Source organism: Canis lupus, chromosome 36 (assembly GCF_048164855.1).
Source record: "Canis lupus baileyi chromosome 36, mCanLup2.hap1, whole genome shotgun sequence".
In the NCBI taxonomy this organism is placed as follows: domain Eukaryota; kingdom Metazoa; phylum Chordata; class Mammalia; order Carnivora; family Canidae; genus Canis; species Canis lupus.
In genome coordinates, this window is record NC_132873.1 from 16981474 (window position 1) to 17001066 (window position 19593).

The following is a 19593-nucleotide window of genomic DNA, read 5'->3' on the forward strand; positions in this document are numbered from 1 at the left end:
ACATTAGCTGTGCTGCCCAATGTGATTTTGTGGCTTCAAGATCAGTCTCTCTCTCTCTCTCTCTCTCTCTCTCTTCAAATTTATATACAATAACAGATTATATTTGTATTTATATATTATATATGAATAACAGATATGGAATAGAACTTTCTCTTTCTGTCTGAAATTTTAGTTGAAAGTCCCAAACTTTGGTCACCTGGGTGGCTCAGATGGTTAAGTGTCCATCTCTTGGTGTTGGCTCGGGTCATGAGCCCTGCTTCAGGCTCCGTGCTCAGTGTGGAGTCTGCTTGACACTCCCTCCCTCTTGGCCCCTTCCCCCACTCATACTTGCATGCTTTCTCTCTCTTTTTAAAATAAATAAATAAAATCTAAAAAAAAAAAAAAAGAAAGAAAAGAAAATCCTAAACTAAAAATCTCTGATGACAAATGCTACCCAGTACTCTTAAAAGAGATGTCTCCTAAGAGTTGACTAAGAGGTACCAACATCACCTCCCATCCCTTACCTTCATCCCTTGGAAAAGAAGGGTAGAGATTGAGAGAGAGATTTTCTGTGACAGAAAATTCTAGAAGTAAAGAAAGTAACAGAAAGGGATGTTTCCTCTTTGTGCTCCCAACAAAGTAAGTGAGGAGGCTGCAAGATTACCGCTGAGAGAATATGAGGGCAACTGTATGAAAGGGGATGGTCATCCTCCCTGTTTGCTTGAGACTTGCAAACCTTTACTGACCCTCTCCCTTCCCCATGCATGCAAGCTTGGGAGGGTCTGGCATGTGGCTCTAGAGCCTGGGAGTCACAAAACGGAGCTCAACCCTGCCCTGGAGAAGCCTGAACATGCCAGGCTGGTTGGGCATCCCTATGGCAGGAAGAGGAGAGAGGGGAGCAATGGGAACGAGCTGTGTTTCTATCATTTGGAAGGGCAAGAGGTCAGCCATTCCAGGGAGCCAAGGAGATGCTGCAGAAGGAGGTTAGGCCACTGCCACCTCCAACTGACGCCATACAATCCATCAGCGGGAAGGGGGGAGAAGACCGTAGGGTGTGCTGTCTGGGGTCAGAGGCTAAGGGTCAGAGGGACTCAGGAAGTCAGTGGGGAAGTAAGGAGCTAAGTGGCCCACAAAGACTCTTGACAGCCAGATTATATCTGATCCAGACACCAGTTAAGTACAGCTCTGCCCTTCTTCTATTTTTTATTTTTTAATTTTTAAAAAATATTTTATTTAGGGCAGCCCAGGTGGCTCAGCGGTTTAGTGCCGCCTTCAGGCCAGGGCCTGATCCTGGAGACCTGGGACTGAGTCCCATATCGGGTCCCTGTATGGAGCCTGCTTCTCCCTCTGCCTGTGTCTCTGCCTCTCTCTCTCTGTGTCTCTCATAAACAAATAAAAATCTTTAAAAAAAGATTCATGAGAGACACAGAGAGAGAGAGGCAGAGACACAGGCAGAGGGAGAAGCAGGCTTCCTGCAGGGAGCCCAATGCGGGACTCGATCTCAGGACCCCAGGATCTCGACCTGAGCCAAAGGCAGACGTCCAACCACTGAGTCACCCAGGGGTCCCTCCACCCCTGTTTTAATAATTCCCTCCCTTCCCTCTGGGTCCAGAGCCTGAGAAGCAGAAGGTGGAGTCCTGCCACCACATCGCAGGGCCCTCCTCGGGCTTAAGATAGGGAGGGGAAGTTCTGATTAACATTAGATAGGTGTTGGGCCCTGGCGCAGAGGTGGTTTTAGTCCCCAAAGTGGCCAGAAAGCCATCAGCTGGAGCGATGTCATCAAATCGGCATCAACAAAGCAAACGTGGAGGCAGCCGCAGAAAAGACAAAGCTGCTTTCTGAGGGTGCCCTGCTGGGACAGGCCCAGGGCCTGGGGAAACCTTGTCCCACAGCTCCCCTGGGTCAGGATTGCGGTACCCTCACCTCACTTTGAAAGTGAAGCAAGTAAGGCTCAGGGAAGATAAGCAACACAGGAAGCCCAGCAGCCCACGGGTGGAGGGCCATGGACTGAGAACTGGGCCGTCTGACTCCAGAGTCCGTGACCCCCGCTGACCGGCTCCTGCAGGTGCTGGCTTATGTGCTCCAGGCCTGGCCCACGCGTACCATGAGGTCCACCTGTCCTGTCTTCTCCAAATCAAACGGGGTGTTGTACAAGCAACGGCTGGGGCCTCCCTCACCTCTTGCTTTCCCCAGACGGGTGGAGGACGCACTTAATTTACCCGCATGACGCTTCGGTACCAAGGGCTGCGAGCGGTGCCCATGTGTCTACCGGGCGTGAGCCTTTCTTTCACAGCAAATGTATCACAGCCTCCCGTCCTCACCAGGGGCCTCGGGAGCCACCGAGGAAGGCCCCTTCTGCTTTGCAGGAAAGGAACAAGCCCGCTCATAACTGAGATTTTTGCACATTTAGCTAAAAAGGACGGAAAGCTTGCCATTTTCTTCCTGGGTGCGCCCAAACGAGGGACTTCCCCAGGGGAGACCGGAAAGCCACACATGCCTGCCGTGCCTGCCCGGCCAGCCCCTACCTCAGCATAGCACCGAATCCTTTTTTCTTGATTTTCCTCTCTGGGTCTTCATTGTCCTCTTTCAGCTTTTTCTCCTTGGCTTTCAATTTGCTCTTCTCCTTCTTCTTCTTCTCCTTCTCTTTTGGTTTTTTGATTTTGCTGGCTTTACTTGCCACGTCCTCCTGCTCGCAGCTCCCCGGAGGGGCAGACTCGCAGTGCCGAGCTCCCTGGCCCGAGACGGAGCTCTTATCAGACAGACCGTCTGTGCGGAGAGAAAAATCAATACATGTGGTCAGGGGCACCTACTGCTACTATATGAAGAAAAGTTAAAATGCAAAACACAGAAGAAGGAAGAAAGCACTCCCGAGCTGTACCCTGCCAGGTGGCTACTTGTACCCTTTGAAGAGACGACTGCCCCAACCTGGTTACTTCAAGCAAGGCCTGGGGTTGGGCGTCGGTGAACCACCGGTGGTTTGATCGCGGTAACCATCGGAAAGGTTGGCTACGTGGTAAAACACTACTATCTCTGAAAGGCAGCTTGTTAACCCCGATCAGCTGGGAAAGCCCTTCTGCTCGCAAACACGGGGCGAGCTTATTTCCAGGAGACGCTTTGGAGCACAGAGGTAACCCGGCTGCTTCCACCCAATTAATGCAGGCAGTCGTCAGGTTGGGGCTGCTTCTAATGACTCCAGTAAGAATGTCGAGAAATGCATACTTAGTGCTCCTACCCTGAGGGGAAAGGACAGTCGGTCCTTGTAGGAAAGTGAGGGAGAGCCCTTCTTTAGCATTTGCACTGTAAAATAAATTGCGCATTGTGTTACCCAATTCCGTGCTCGTTAAGCCAAAGGGCAAAACATATCAGGAGAATGAATTACTTTTAATATCAAAAATGTAATTGCGATCCTTAAATCATTTTTTCTTTGTAGTTAAGCACACATCCTTGCCTCAGACTCGCGGATAATAACGAGATGAAGAAAGGGGGGTAAGGAAGCGCTTTGTCCTACCAGCTTCTAGCTCTTCGGGCCCGTCGTAGGACTTGTCGATGGCTGCTCGGAAACTCTCGTTGCAGCCCCGGCCTCGAACCATGTGCGGTCGGGGCCGGTGGAAGGGAAGCTCGTTCTTCCTAACCTCAGCCACCGCAGTCTGGAGGCTCTCCAAGGAACTGGACTTTTTCAAACCCAGAGTTGGACCGAAATCTTTGCTTGGAGATTCTGGAAGACAAAGGCCAAAAAAGTCAACTTTTTCCTAATGGGGTACTGTGGCAGACTGGAAAAGTCTGTTGCTCCAGAGATATTTGTTTGGGTGTCTTTAAAAAGGGGGTGTCGAGTGCGTGGGGTTTGGGTTCAACCCTAGCTTTGCCAACTTTTTGTGACTTTGAAAAAGTGGTGTGGTACTTGGAGCCTTGGTTTCCTTTATTTGTAAAGTTGTGGTAAGATTTAAAATAACAATATATATTAGATAAATAGGCCTAAGTGTGCATACACACAGGTACATAGGTATTTGCAAGTTTCTAGCAGTTTATAGAGATTTCATGTATGAGACTGTATATGTGTGTGCACGCATACACACGCATGCATGCAGGGCCTCAAAGATGATGTGTGCACCCATCATAGCACCCATCCCAAGTGCTCCCCACATTGTAGCTTTTTTAAAAAAGATTTATTTTTTCAGAGAGAATGAGTGAGAGCTGGGGGCCGGGGAGGGGTAGAGGGAGAGAGAGAATCTTAGGCAGACTCCCCTCTGAGTGTGGAGCCCAATGCAGGTATCGACCTCATAACCCTGAGATCATGACCTGAGTGGGACCCCTACATTGTAGCTTTTACTATTTCCATGACTATATTTGTGATTATTGAGTAACATACTATGCCTAGAAATCAACGAACACTGAAGTGACTATAATTTTTATGATTAAACACTTTACTCTAATGGCTATTAATGTATCATGAATACAATTTATTCAGTCATTAAATAAATAAAGCAAAGCAAGAAAGAAAACTTTTCTGCGTCAATGCTTATTGTTTCCAGTTGTATTTCTATTTGGGTATCTGGAAAAGGGGTAATTTTTAAATGTAATATACAATTCCAAAAAGAAAAAAAAAACCTAAGTGAATTTTAATAATCTGTTTTCTGATACGTAATATTTTTCATTGGCGCTGTTTGGCTGTGTAGCTGCCCCTTCCCCTGTGCTGTGACCTCCCTCTATTCCCAGCTACAGCCAGACTTCCGTTGTCTACAGCAGGGTCATGCAGCTAAATACCAGCAGCACAAAGATTATTTTAAAGATGGAAGGAATTCTATCAGGGCCTCTTCCACCAGGGCTAAATCTCATGATCCTCTGCAGTTGTGGAAAAGATTCTTACCATGCAGAGGCTACATTTGCATTTCTGGGAATAAATGATTCTGTAGTTTTTCAATAGATATAGACTGAGTATGTACTAAGGATGATCTAAATAACGTATCTTACTCAATGCCTCACACAGAGCAGGGCATTTCTTTTCTTACTATCATCTGTCTTTCATCTACTATCTACTGTCATCAGTGTTAGTTTTCTTACTAACACTGTCTTTTCTTACTATCATCACTATTTTGCCTCTTCTACTGCCACTGCCATGAATACCACCACCGGCTGCTTAACACAACAGTAATACAAGAAATACTGAAGTACAACCAAGGACTAATAATCAGAATAATGACAACAGTTCTAGTAGCTAACATCGCATGGCATACTTTGTCCTGTTCCACGAGCTTTACCTGTATTACCTACCATCCTGACAGTTGTGCTACTGCTATTATTGTTAGTCCCGTTTTATAGATGAGGGAACTCACCCACGGAGCAGAGACGGAACTGGCATACAATGACACACAGTCTGTGTCAGAAGTAGGAACTTCCTTGGGCTGCCTCACTGCAGCATTTCTGCTCTGGACTAAATAAAGATAAACTTGCCCTCTGTCTTCTCCTTGGTTAGAGTCAAGCTACTTGAATGGGCCCACAGAGTCCTCATCTCTAGAAGAAGAGCATTAGTCTAGATTGGTCCTGGTAAGATTAGCCAAACAGGCAAACTACAGAGGTCAGATGCTGCTCTAATTCTAGTTTCATCGTTAACTTACAGGAGGCAGTTCTGTACTTTGAACAATATACATGATGACAATAAACACTGCATTTCACAGGCAATAATGTATCTTTGATCAACACAACAGAGATGAGATGAAGTGGGAAAAAAGATTACGAGAATCTTCAGGGACAAATTTCAGATGTTACTTGTAAGTCATAACCACTGAGAGTATGTTACTACTAAATCCAGAAAGAGGCATATTTTTAATGTTCTCAGGAAGGAAGAGAAGTTGAAGAAACAAATTGAATAAGATCATTTCTGACAAGAAAACAAAAGGCAACATAGAGGTTTGGGGCTATTGAAGCAACAATAAAAGCTTTGGAGTTTTACAGAAAATATTTTACACCATCAACCCCTAGGGATGTCTGACATGAAGTTTGGTGAAAACCAGAAGATAAAGAACACAATCTGAGAAAGCTTAGTTCCTCTGTAAACAATAGCAACCATCTTTTTTTTTTATTATTAATTGCCATCCAGGAGATTATATTAGAGCCCAAACTGTAAGTATTCACGTCAACCTTTTGCAATAAATTCCAGGGAACATGAAAGTGAATAAATCATCCAAGATAGAAGGCACGCTATCTAGAAGGAGCTCATCCGAGGCTCAGCAAGAAGTCATATTTGAGAAGGAACAAATACACTGTTACTCATTCTAAGCAAACTGAACATTAAGGATTCATGGATTTTGCAGGATTAATAGAGTCAGCAATTAATTCACAACAAAAATAAATAGAAGCCACAAATTAGAAGCATCCACTGACACCAGCCAAAATTACAACCTAGCTGTTCTGGATGTAGTACATAGTAAAGTTAAAAGCAAAACTGTTTGAGTCCTAGGTTGTAAATGTGTACTCAGGGGGGTTTCAGGCTTGGAAAAAAATGTTTATATTTATTCCCGGGGAGTCAACAGGAGGTAATGGTGGCAGGCTAATGTGAGAGGAAAATCTGAAATCAGGAACGCCTTTGCAAGGACTCACAGGGGCACTGGACTGAAGTTCCAAGTGAAAGAAGACTGTGATATGGGCCTTGACCAGGGTTCCACGTCTCCTCTATGTGTCCTAGGGCTTCCAGCACAAGGACAAGGTTGTGGGAGGGATGTGGTTTTGAGAAGGATGATGATACCAATTGATGGAGATCAGCACAAAATTCCAACAAAACAGTACCTGATCATGTAAAGATGGTACAGGGTGGGCAGCCCAGGTGGCTCAGTGGTTTAGCGCTGCCTTCAGCCCAGGGCCTGATCCTGGAGACCCAGGATTGAGTCCCACGTAGGGCTCCCTGCATGGAGCCTGCTTCTCCCTCTGCCTGTGTCTCTGCCTCTCTCTCTCTCCCTCCCTCCCTATGTCTCTCATGAATAAATAAATAAAATCTTTTTTTTTTTAAGATGGTACAGAGTACAATAAATGGTTACATTTAATTCCTCTTCCCTTATTCTTACCCTCACCAATTCAAACATAAGTTGACATTATTACCTAGGAAATTCTGTAGCTTTTCGAATGGGAAGATTCACTGTCTATTTTTAGCCTGATCATTTATACAAATTATATTTTTTCTAGGTTTCCATTAAAAGTAGAGGTCTTTCTGAAGGGATAATGTAAAGTAATTAATCAAATTCAAAACTCAGTCACTCTATCCCATTGAAGTCATCCCAAAATATGACGACTCCTCACATTTTCATCTGCAGTTGATGTGATATTGGCTGTGGCTGATTTTAAGCAATTGTCTGAGAGAGTGATCTATGAATACCATGTGTTATCAGTCTCAGGGTGGGTGGACTCTGTCCAAATTTGAGCATTTACTTGTCCCATTCTGATCATCTACAGAACTAATCTTAATTTGATTGTTCAATGATTTCCAGGCCAACTTCACTTACTCGTGAATGCCAAGGAATAAATCTTCTTTCAAACTTTATTAGCAAAGCTTTATTTTTTAACTTATGACTTCTATGTCCAGTGACTATGTTCTCTAAAATTCAGATAAACTCATCTTTCCATCAGAAACATGAACTTAGCAGACACAAACTTTTTTCTTTAAGATTTTATTTATATATCGGGGGGGGGGGGGCGGAGAGAGAGCGCGCAAGTGAGAGAGAGTGCTGGAATACGGGGAGGGAGTAGCAGACTCCCCTCTGAGTGAGAGTCTGATATGGGGCTCAGTCTCAGGACCCTGAGATCATGACTTGAGCAGAAGGCAGATGCTTAACTGACTGAGCCACCTAAGTGCTCCACAAACTTCTTTAAACAAATGATAGAAGAGTTATCAAGGATGTTAAAAGAGGAATCTTATGTAATAAAAATTATTCTCAAGGTCATAAAAATATTCTTAAAGTTCCATGTGCCAAATTTTTCCTTAAAATAAAAGCGTCATAAAGAGATATCGCTAACATTTTTAAAAAAGATATTATAGCACTTTTGAAGATTCATCTATTCCCAAATGAAGGAAGGACGGGATTGAGTCCCAGAAGCCTTCCCCACAAAGAATAGAGGGAGATTTCTGGATCATGTCTTTTGGTCCACCAAACCTTAGATATATTCACTACTCCCTGTCATCCAGAAAAATACAGTGTTATGAAGAGAATGGACGCACACAACAAGACTCAAGCTTTAAAAGACTGAAGATTTCTCCATGCGAAAATGGGCATGAAAAGGTGGCATGAGAGCTACTGTCTAGGTCAACAGGTGCCACGACAAAGCTGACTCTTCACACCCTTAGAACCCATTGCCCCCACCTTCTAGGTAGAAAGTTCCATGTCAACATATTACAAAACAGAAAGAAAGTTATTCCTGGAGGATTGTTTGGAAGTGGACCTCAGTTTCTCTGACTCAGTCTTGGATTCCTGCCCTGCCCTATGGCTGCAAACTGCTGTTGGTTCCCTACAGGCAGGTGACTAGGATAACAGAATAAAAGTCGAGAGTGTCATTAATAGTGAGTGATTAAGAGAGGAAGCTGTGAAACATCCCAACAACCTCCACTCTATTGCGTATTTCCTGAGTTATTAACCCCTCTGTGCTTCAGTGTCCTTATCTTTAAAATGATGGTAGGACAAGCGTGGAAAAGTATCTGCCACATAGTGTATGCTCATAAAGCAGTGGTGATGATTACTGTCACTATTATTTTTGTGTTATCTCTAAACATCTGAATAAGAGAAGGCCTAGCACAATTTGGTTGAGTCTGCCATTGCATTCTTTTTCTAAAAGTTATATTTATTTATGGGGGGGGGGCGCTGAGCAGGGGTAAGGGCAGAGGACAAGGGAGAGAGAGAGACAAGCAGACTCTGCCCTGAGCATGGAGCCCCATGTGGGGCTCGATTTCACGATTCTGAGATCAGGCCTGAGCCAAAACCAAGAGTCGGATGCTTAACTGACTGCACCACCCAGGTACCCCTTCACCATCGCATTCTTAAATACAACTGTTCCTTCCACAAAAGGCTGAAAAGGGCTTCATAGAGAAACAGTAATCGTTCCTTTTTTATTCAAAAGTTGACCTGATTTTTTAAAACAACTTCTTATATTTTTTTCTTTTGAAATAAGGTCTATGGTACCCATCTGTTCACTACATATAGAGACTATCATTGGGAAGACTGAGAGTGGAGTTTCGGCTGCCCTTTCCTTAAGGCTATAATCATTTAATTAGTCTGAGATTTCATTGGCAATATTTGAACTTCCCGTTCTAGCATTAAAATCTTGCAATAAAAGAATGCCTTAATCCAGAAGACCAGTAATTGGATCTTCCATTATTGATGAAATTGCTTCCAATACATTCTTATTAGAACATAAGGAATTATTTGGGGGAAGGAATTCACTTTCAGATATGTGGTAAGTTTTTCTCCCAGGTAGAGCTTTATAATTAATAAATACTTCTGATAAATTAAGGATAAATAATATATTAATTTGCACATTTCAATAACATCAATGGCCCTCCAGGCACTTAGTGAAAATTAATTAAGTTAGTGCTCCTCCCTCTAAAATAAAGGAATTGTGCCCAGTAGTAAATTGGGGATCAGGATGATTGCAATGCTATTCAGGGGTCACAGCATGAAACTTAAGAAGGCCAGGAATTCTTCAAGATAGCTCGCTTTCATTATCAATTTGGCATTGCTGTATTATGAGCAAAGAACTTGGGCAAATACAATAGAAATGCTTTACTTGCTTCATGGGGAGTTGTGATGTGAAATTAATAGCCTTAAAACTCTTTGTTTTTTTCTTTTTTTTTTCCTTTTTTTTTTTTTTTTTTTTGCCTTAAAACTCTTTGAATGAAAAACTATTATAAATTCCAAGTAGGAAGTCACAACACCACTTTATTATCCAATACATCCTGCTTTGTCTTTTTATTTTAGATTACACTTAACTGAAAATTTTGTATATTTGATTTTTTTAGTAGTTTCCCCTAGAGGCAAAATGTCTTATGTGCTTTAATAGATATCATTGCAAATCCATTAGCCCAGAAAAAAAAGTTCCCTGTAATATCCAAATGTATAATTTCCCAAATTATGTTATCTGTGCTAACTGTGTCCATAATGGGCCTAATTACCTTCTTGCCTATCTCAGTATTCCAAATATTGATCATCATTCCAAGCTTATCACTGTGCCCCGTTTCCTATTCATTACCATAGGCCATAATGTAATCTGGTTTATACATTATCTGCTGTCATTTGGGTCTCAGTTCTTTTACTGGCAATTTCCAAGTTCTCCAGGAGCAGAGATTTTTCTTTTAAGTCTCATAAATCCCAGGGTCTTTTATCATTTCTTGAAATTCATGTCAAATGTTCAATAATGAACTTCTCATTAAGATTCATACATTTGCATAATCTCTCCCTATTCTGTCTCCAAACATTGTCTATTTTAAAGTGAAAATATCTAGAGAAAATACAGGAAGATTAGGTGAAAAAATATAACACATTGCTTTGATGATGAGTGTGGGTATGGCCCTCCCAAACTCTTCAAATCTTTGCCAAGTGTTGTTATACAAGTTAAATTGTTACTAAAAGTTCCTTCTTTTATAAACTGAAAGCTGAAATCATATGCCCCATTTTGGTTCCTTTCCTGGACTCAAATTATGTGCAACATATGTAAGGAGCAGTGACTGTATTGCACCAAAAAACATTCTTGTGACACTTTTTTTCATTTACTGTTTATTTTGTGGATAAAGAAATGGACTCTGGTTTAATTTAATGGGTAAATTATTTTAACAATACATATATAACCATTTTTCTAAACAGATTCTGTTGAGGCAACTGAAGAACTTAGACAAACTCATTCCTAATAGTGTGGTTTGTTGTGATCTTCTGCTTATCTAGCTTATTTGGGAAACTCTTACTTAGTAATAAAAAAAAAAAACATGACAACTCACAATTGGCGTTCAAGATAATAACGAATTTAAAAATTGGAGAAATAGCATTGGTCTCCAAAAGGGAATAGGGCTACTTAAAGAAAACAAAACAAAATAGAATTACTTTTATTACTTAACTGGGAGGAAAAAAGATTTGAGAGTCCAATAAACTGTATAAAGTAGCAAGCTTTTCTACCTGTGAAACAGGATCAATAGGATCGATAAATGCCACCTATCATTTTCTTAGTTCTGTTGACTTGGTATCCCCAGCACAGGGAAGTACTACATAAATATTTGTTGTAGGGATAAATGAAGGTGAAAATAAAGGGTGGTTACAGCACGTGGATGACCCTTTTCTCCGGTGCTGTGACAGGGAACAAAATTTTACCTAGAGAAACACGCCTCAGACTTGCTTCACTTCCTCAAAGCGCTCACACAGTGCCTTATTCTTTGTTAATGAGGACCTGAGGTCCTTTGGTGTCATTTTCCAGGGTTTAATAATTTCTGCCCTATCCATAATTATTCATTCATTTTCTCTATGTTTTGCCTTTCTTTTTCTACCACTCATTCCTTTTGCTTAACTTCTCTTTGTAATATTAACCTTTTCTGCCATTTCTACCTCCTTGAGTGCACTTTGAATAGTCTTGTTTTTACCCATCACCAAGAACACCCTTATCTGTCTTTTAGCTCTTGTATACCTTGGTAACAGGCTTTCATTCTGAACACAAACAGCGTCTGTGGTTCTACTCCCCACACCATCCTTTCCTTTTACCATTTATTCTTTGTATGGCTTGCATCAACAGCACATCTTTCTGCTGCTTTTGCTTGTTGAGTGGCTTCTGTCCTATGTGGTTCTAGACTATAGACTCTCAAAGTATAATATAAAGAATTCTAATAAGTCTCCTTAAAGCCATTAGCATAACTAAAATGTCAAAAGGATTGATTTCTTGGATGAAGACACACAAAGATGTTTTTACATGGTGTTATGTAAATTGAGTACCTGTATTTTTTAGGGTCAAATGTTATTTTTGCACTTTTGCTTTACCATTTTCTCCCCTTTTGAGAGCTGATTGTACTTAAAAAAAAGCACTTCAAATTCTCAGTTACAGAGTTATTTATAGAGCTGATAGAAAGTGTGTTTTTCAGTTTGGTGTGAGTATGAATAACAATCTTTCTATGGATATGTTTTAAGCAAGATTTAAATCTAATGTTAAAGTGTCAAACCAAAATTAAGTCAGCTATCAATGAGTGTTTTGGCTCAGAACTCTGCTTGATCCTAAGGTTAACAGAAGAGAAGTATAATAGTAACTAACACTTCCTTGTTGCTTTATAATTTACAAAGAACCAAGTTCTTTCCTGTACAACATGAGATTGTATCATACACAATTGATCTTATCCAAATTCACTTGTACATTCATGTCCAGAGAGAGCTCAAACGAAGAAGGAGGGTGAAAGGGCAGGACAAAATAACATGTAATGGGAGCAATTTCACTCACCATCCATTTCAGTGAGAGGAGGCTCTAGAATGACTGCATCTTAGAGAGGGCAGGAGTTTGGAGAAATGAACTGCTTCCTGTGAGTCTCTGCTTTTTTTTTTTTTTTTTTTTTTTACCCTGGGTAAACATTATATTGTTTTTTTTTTATTGAAATAGAATTGTCACAGAACATTGTGGAAGTTTAAGGGGTGCAAATAACGACCTGATACACATGTATATTGTAAAAGGATTACCACTGTGAAGTTAGTTATCACCTCACATAATTACCATCTTTTGGTATGTGTGGTGAGAACATTTAAGATCTACTTCCTTAGCAACTTTCAAGTATATAATATAGAACTGTTAACTATAGTTTCCATGCTGCACTTTGATTCCCAGAACTCATTCATCTTATAACTAGAAATTTTTACCCTTTGACCAATGTACCCTATTTCCCCCATCACTAGGGTCCTGGCAACCACCATTCTATTCTCTGTTTCTATGAATTTAGCTTTTTATGACTCCATATATGAACAAAATCATACACTATTTGCCTTTCTCTGACTGACTTGTTTTAACTTAGCATAATGCCCTCAAGTACCATCCTTGTTGAGAATGGCAGGATTTCCATTTTTTTATGGCTGGATAATATTCCCTTGCATATACATACTTGTGTATTCTTTATCTGTTCATTCATTGATGGTCACTTGGGTTGTTTCCATGTGTTGGCCATTGTGAATAATGCTGCAATGAACATGGAAGTGCAGACACCTCTTCAAAAGAGTGATTTCATTTCCTTCAGATAGATACCCATAAGCGGGATTGCTAGATCACACAGTAGCTGTATTTTTAATTTTTTGAGGGACCTCCCTACTGTTTTCCATTGTGGCTGTACCAATTTACATTCCCAACAACAGTGCACAAGGGTTCCCTTTTCCCCACATCCTTGCCAGCACTTGTTATCTCTTATCTTTTTGGTAACAGGCATTGTAACAGGTATGAGCTGATGGTCTCTTCTTGCTGCTTATGCCATGAGTATCCTATCATGGGGAGAGTCATTTTTGAGTTTCAATATTTCTATCTTCTCTGGGTCCCCAGGCTTAGACACAAATCAATCATTTCATCTGATGCTTGACTGAAGAAACAGCATCTGTTGCAGATAGTTTTGAATTCTGTCCTTTAAGGTGAATTTGGGCAATTTCCAATGATAATTTATGATTTCTCTTTCCCTGATGACTTGAGAACTATTCTTGAGAGGTGGTATCTCAGTACTATATATCTCATGTAAATCTCAGAATAACCACTCACTTCCTTTTAAAATTCTCTTCCAATTCCTTTTAAAATTCCCTGAGTTTACAGACAGAGAAATGTTGGCCTTCTGATTTGGCAAAGCCACTCAGACGCTCTGTAAGGCTTTCTTTACTATGACAACTCATGAGTTAAGCTTCTCCCACTTATTTTGAAGCCTCAGAAATAAAAACTAAGGTGCCTACTTTCCTCTAAGATGTTATAATCCATGTGCTGAGCAAAGATGGACACACACGAAGTGATAACACCAGATAATGAACAGAAGTCCCTTCACATTTGTGAGGGATCTATCTGAAGATATACACAGATCACCAAACTTCAGAAAATAAAAATGTCTGACTCCTGGCATTCTGGGGAGTGATATTACCAATGGGTGCCATGTTATCTCTTGGCTCCACCAAGTAACTGCTTCTTCAGCATGCGGTAATAATTTAAGCTTTAGAGCAACAGCTATAACAAGCACAGGTTCTGGCATCAGACTACTTAGATTCATTTCCCAGTCCCATTCTATACTAATTGTGTTACCTTTGATGCTCTTATGCCTTTGACTCAATTTCCTCATTTGTAAATTTTGTAATTTGTAAATCTGTTACAAATTTTATAATTTGTCATAATGACAAATTTGTACAATTTGTCAAACAGAGATAATGATTACACCTTCTCCACAGGGTACGTTGGGGGATTATCTGATACAGAGCTCAAACATGATGCCTGGCACATATAAGTATTCAGTAAACATTAGTTTGTGCCATATGTCTTCTTTTATGAGCAATGTTTACACTCATTAGGAGGATTTCTTTACAACCAACAGAATGCCGAGAGGATTTCTATTTCCATAGCCATACATCATGGGCCTGGGGCATCATTAGCCTTGACTTTTCACTCTTCATTCAAAACTAATTGTTTTTTGTATTGTTTAAGACTTTTCACCACTTTTCAAATCATCTTCTATACCCTTTACTTCTTTCAATAGCCCCAAAGCCTTGTTTCTTCAAGAGGTCTTTTCCATAAAGAAACCAAATGCTAAAATCACTTGATGGGAATACCCATCTCTGGGACAAGTAAAGAGCTAAGCAACTCTCCTCCCCCCAGACCAACCCATTACACCATCAGCAAAAGGACAAATCAGGCAGCAAATAGACTTTTGGGGTTACGGGGTGATAGACAATGCTGAAGACTACAGAGCCAAGAACTCTGACACATAGCATAGTTCCAGGCTGGGGCAGTGTTAGACGCGTGAAAATTCCAGAGAGAACAAAGCACCCTGATCCTCAGTCACTGGATAAATGAACAAAGCACAACTTGTCCTTCAAGGTGGGTCAAACACAAGCAGAAGGTGAGAAAGCACTCCACAAAGGAGGAAAAGCATGAGAAAATACCTGACATGTCTCTTCAGTGGTGGGGATATAGGATGGATGGAGTGACCAGTAAGGGAAAGTGATGTATTGGGGATTGGTGGGAAAGTATGAGTAAAGTAAGATCTGAAGGGTGTCAAAATCTGGCTGAAAATATGAGACCTCAGCAGAGGGCAACAGGAATCCTTTAAAAGTTTTTCGCCAGCAGAATCACTTGGTAATATTGGTATTTTGAGAAAAGAGAACGTGGAAGAAATATATAGGATAAACTTAGGAGCAGAAAGACTGCTGTATTATACAGTAATGGAACTCACTGCAAATAAAATAACTTGTTCTTTTCTTTCTTCCTTTTAACAATTCCAACTTCAGGGTTTTGTGAGGCAGTTTCTTCTAGAACATTTTTAGTGTGGTAAGTCAGCTTCCCTTACAATGAACAGAGACACTCGCCCCAGATGTTCTTCTGACCAACAGGAAAAGGCTGAAGAAACATGACCTGGTCTACTTGGGAGTCAAGAGGTGCTTCTGGATATGCCTCTGTGAATGGGTAGGATAGGGGTACTGCTTGCCACCCTTAAGCTTCCTCCTGGCATGGCCAAGCTGTGACTGCCATGGCCAGACCTGATGCTATCTCCTCTTAAGCACACTTTATTATATTTTGTAATATATAATGATTAATGGGCAGTAAAACTAATAACATGGGGGCACACAAAATAAATGAGGTGGCAAATATGAAAAGGAAGTCCCACTTAATGTTGTTGTGAAATCTGACAACATGCTGGAATTTCCCTATAACTCAGCCTGGGGAACCCTTGCCAGAAGGAAACAAGGCTATAAGAAGGTGGCATTTCCATTAATAACTCCCCCTCAGGGAGGTCTATGATCAATCTTTCTTATACTGAAATTCTTGCTGGATTGTAGTGAAATTTCAGAGCACATGGAGATACTGCTGTAGTCCATCTCCAGGACACTCATAGGTGGAACATTATAACTTGCCAGCTATCCTGATCTGTCCCTTTTATCTACCCCTGGTATTGACATTCATTTTTTTCCCCACCCTGTATTCACCATTCCAGATGGAATGAGTATCCTGTTTTGGGGGGTTACTATGCTTCCCCTACTCTCACTCAGAAGTGTGCCCATGACCCAGGCATAACTGATCAGTATATTTCACACCCCTGGTTGGTGTGGCAATAGGCTGTTGGTCCACAGAAGGCGACATAGAACTAGCCCTGGTAGAGTGACCAGGAAAAAGTCACTTTCTTTGCTATCAGGGTTAATGGGAGGGGAAGCCTGGAGCTGCTTGATAGCCATCTTGCTTTTCCATTAAAATGAAGTCCCTTGAGAGGAACCAGAACTGTGAGGAAGAGCATTGTTGACACTGAGACCCTAGCTCCAGCCTTGTCTTTATGCAGATGCTCCTCTGAACTCTTTGATTGCCTGAGTCAATGAATTACCTCCCTTGCAAAAGCCAGTTTGAAATTGGTATTTTCAACTGTCACCTAAAGGGTTGACTTAATACCCTCTTTAATGTCTCATCTACATACCAACACATCAGTTGTTTCTCCTCAGGTCAGATAGATACTTGAGCAACAGGGAAGGTTGTTCCTTGGTTATAATGGTGAAGAGATCATAAATAACAGAGGTAATCAGAGCAGTGAGAATGGCCTCTGATGTTAGTTGATAAGTGGGCACATTCTAGTCTGTTACTGGTTGGGTTGTACGGGAGATAGACTCCCCAACAGAAAAGACTGTATTAAACTGATCTTTCTCATCTTGGCCCCTGACTCCTCTGTGAAGAGAGGACCATATGTGAAACCATTTCTAATGACTGTAGACATACAACTAATTGCTAAACACTTTGGAAAAATAGAATGACTTTCAAAAACAGAATAAAATGAATTCTTGCTATGGTTAACCAAGGGTTCAAACAATCTATCTATAATTGCACAAATTAAATTCATTGATTTGGATTTTAAAGTTATGAGTAAACCTAGTATCACTCATAAGGGCCTGTTTTTCCCATTGTATTCTCATGGCTACTCAACAAAGGCTTCACATGTGGAAAGAGATGGAGCTGCCTCATAGGGAGGAGGTGTCTGTTTCTGCAGGTGGGTTTGTTTTATATGGATATGTTCCTTTCAAGGGTCTCTAATAAAATTTCTAAGTAAGTGTGAATTCCAAACTTACCTGTAAAAACCAAGGAAATGATAGGCTAATGATATATATTTTTAAGATATATATATATATATATATATATTTTTTTTTTTTTTTTTTTTTTGAGAGAGAGAGAAAGAGAGTGAGTGCAGGGAGACAGAGTGAGTAGGGAAGAGAGAATCTTAAGCAGGTTCCATGCCCAGCACAGAGTCTGACACGGGGCTCGATCTCAGAACCCAGAGATCATAACCCGAGCTGAAATCACAAATCAAAGGCTTAACCGACTGAGCCACCCAGGTGTGCCTGTAAGAAGTATCTTTGACGTGGACTTGGCATTGGAAGACTTGAGGTGCTGGCAAGTCATTTAACCTTTCTGGTTCAGTTTCTTCATCAGTAAAAGTGGAATAATGAAAAATACAATATCGATGATGATGAAACAGCAGCAGCAGTCACCTGTCCCAGGTACCTTCTGAGTATGTATGTCTGTACACATTTAATTATATGAGGTGTATACTACTGTTATCCTCATTGTATAGTTGTGGAAATTGAGTCACTGATAAGTTAAAGAACATATCTAAATTACCAGTAACGTCAATTTCATGGATTTTTGTTGTGATCAGTTGAAATTACACACATACTAGAAAGCCATAAAACTGCAATATACTATATATGTGTCATTATGGTGCTACTAATAAAAGAAGGGTTGCTTTCCTCCACATCTGTTACAGACACTGGACTTAACTGATCACAGGAAGATACAGATATTAACTGATCACAGTTCTCTCTGTGAACACCTGCTTATGGAGAATCAAAATGCAGAATTCAAAAGCATCCCCAAACAAGGTGGAATATAGTAAGATGTAGAGTGGGGAACAGGAATTAGGGGAGAAAAAAAGATTGAGCGCAAATGGATATCTGAACAAACTGAGAGATGGTCCTAGGGACAGAGTGGGAAGGAGGTGAGAATAGAGGCCTGATGAGTGGTGGCAAACTCACAGTCTGTCTACTGCAGAGTGTTCACATGGGGCAGGAGGTGTGCAGAGGCAGAGATGGACAAAGGATGGAAAGAGTGAAGATGACTCTAGAAGCCAGATGATGGAGTGCATGATTGATCCCACCAGCAACAGGAGACCTCTGAGGTCTGTGACTCTGGTCCAAACACAGTCACTCAAATACACAGGCTTATTTTTGCAGACAATAACCAAGACAGGGGCTTTCTGACAGTACTGTGCACTTGGTGGGACTAATTTGCCCCACATGTGGGTGACCTAAGGACCTAAAATTGGGATGGATTTTTTTTTGTTTGTTTGTTTTGGCTCAACAACAATAACGACAAACGATCTTTATTTATAACTTACTATGTAACAGGTTCTGTGCCAAATGCCTGTAATCTCAGGACGGATCAAGAAAGTGTTATCATCATTAATCGCCTTTTATAGAAGTCCACTTCCCAGAACGGAAGCCCCAGTTCAGCCCCAAACATTGCAGAGCCCTGTTTTACTTTTGATAGTTAATAAAGGCACAAAAACATATGGCTTTTCTAAAAAGCGTTTGTATCAAAAAAGAAAGAACTTTTGGGTTCACTGCTGATGCTCCCACATGCACAAAAAGAGTTTTGTTCTTCTTTTAATATCAACTTTTGAGCAAACCAAGTGTCATGTGTTATTCTCCTGCCTCATTCTGGGTAAGAATTTAGAAAGATGCTGTGGTGCATCATTAAATAGTTTTTCCCATCATCTTATGACTGAGTTATTGGCACTAGATATAGCCATGGGGGAAAAAATAAATGTTTATGATGATTTAAAAGACCAATTATAAGCCTTTGCTTTATTCCTTACTCAGCATCCTGCACGACATGTAAAAATGGCAATGAAAAAAACACACATTTGAAATTTTAGCTGAGCAGAATGTCAGTTTTCGGTTACACTTAAAGAATAAAAAACATTAGGATACCATTAAGAGTTTCAGAGTAATGGATGCAAAGTGGAATTGTTTTCTATTATTATTATTACTGCCATTAATGGGTCAGAGCATTCCAAGGGAGAAAAGCTGGGGACAATCCATACACTTTCAATAGAACATTAACTCTTTCAGGTCAAAAGGGGCCCATTCAGTGGACTGCACCAGGCAGTTAATAAATGATACCCTACTGGCCTTGAAGAATTTATCTCCGGTCTAAAGGGTCTCACTTACACATTTCTATTTTCTGTATTCTATCCCAACAAATATTCCAGTAAGAAAAAAGGTTAATCTGCAGATAATTATTTAGGGAGAGAGGGAATATTTTTTAAAGCAGAAAAACAAAAACAACCTGTCACAATGCATCAGTCACTGTGTGCAAATCTGGAAAAGGATAATGAGCCTCGTGAAGTAACAG

General features: G+C 40.8%; 1 protein-coding gene across 5 annotated transcripts in view; it reads right to left on the reverse strand.

Annotated features, from left to right (window-relative positions):
• PARD3B (par-3 family cell polarity regulator beta) overlaps positions 1-19593 on the reverse strand; it is a 987000-nt gene that overhangs the window by 294340 nt on the left and 673067 nt on the right. For all 5 annotated transcript variants that reach the window (XM_072813099.1, XM_072813097.1, XM_072813100.1 and 2 more), the window contains 2 exons: positions 3488-3694; positions 2505-2745 (listed from right to left, as the gene is read on the reverse strand). In XM_072813099.1, coding sequence (XP_072669200.1) covers positions 2505-2745; positions 3488-3694 — 448 coding nt within the window. The remainder of the gene's footprint in view (positions 1-2504; positions 2746-3487; positions 3695-19593) is intronic.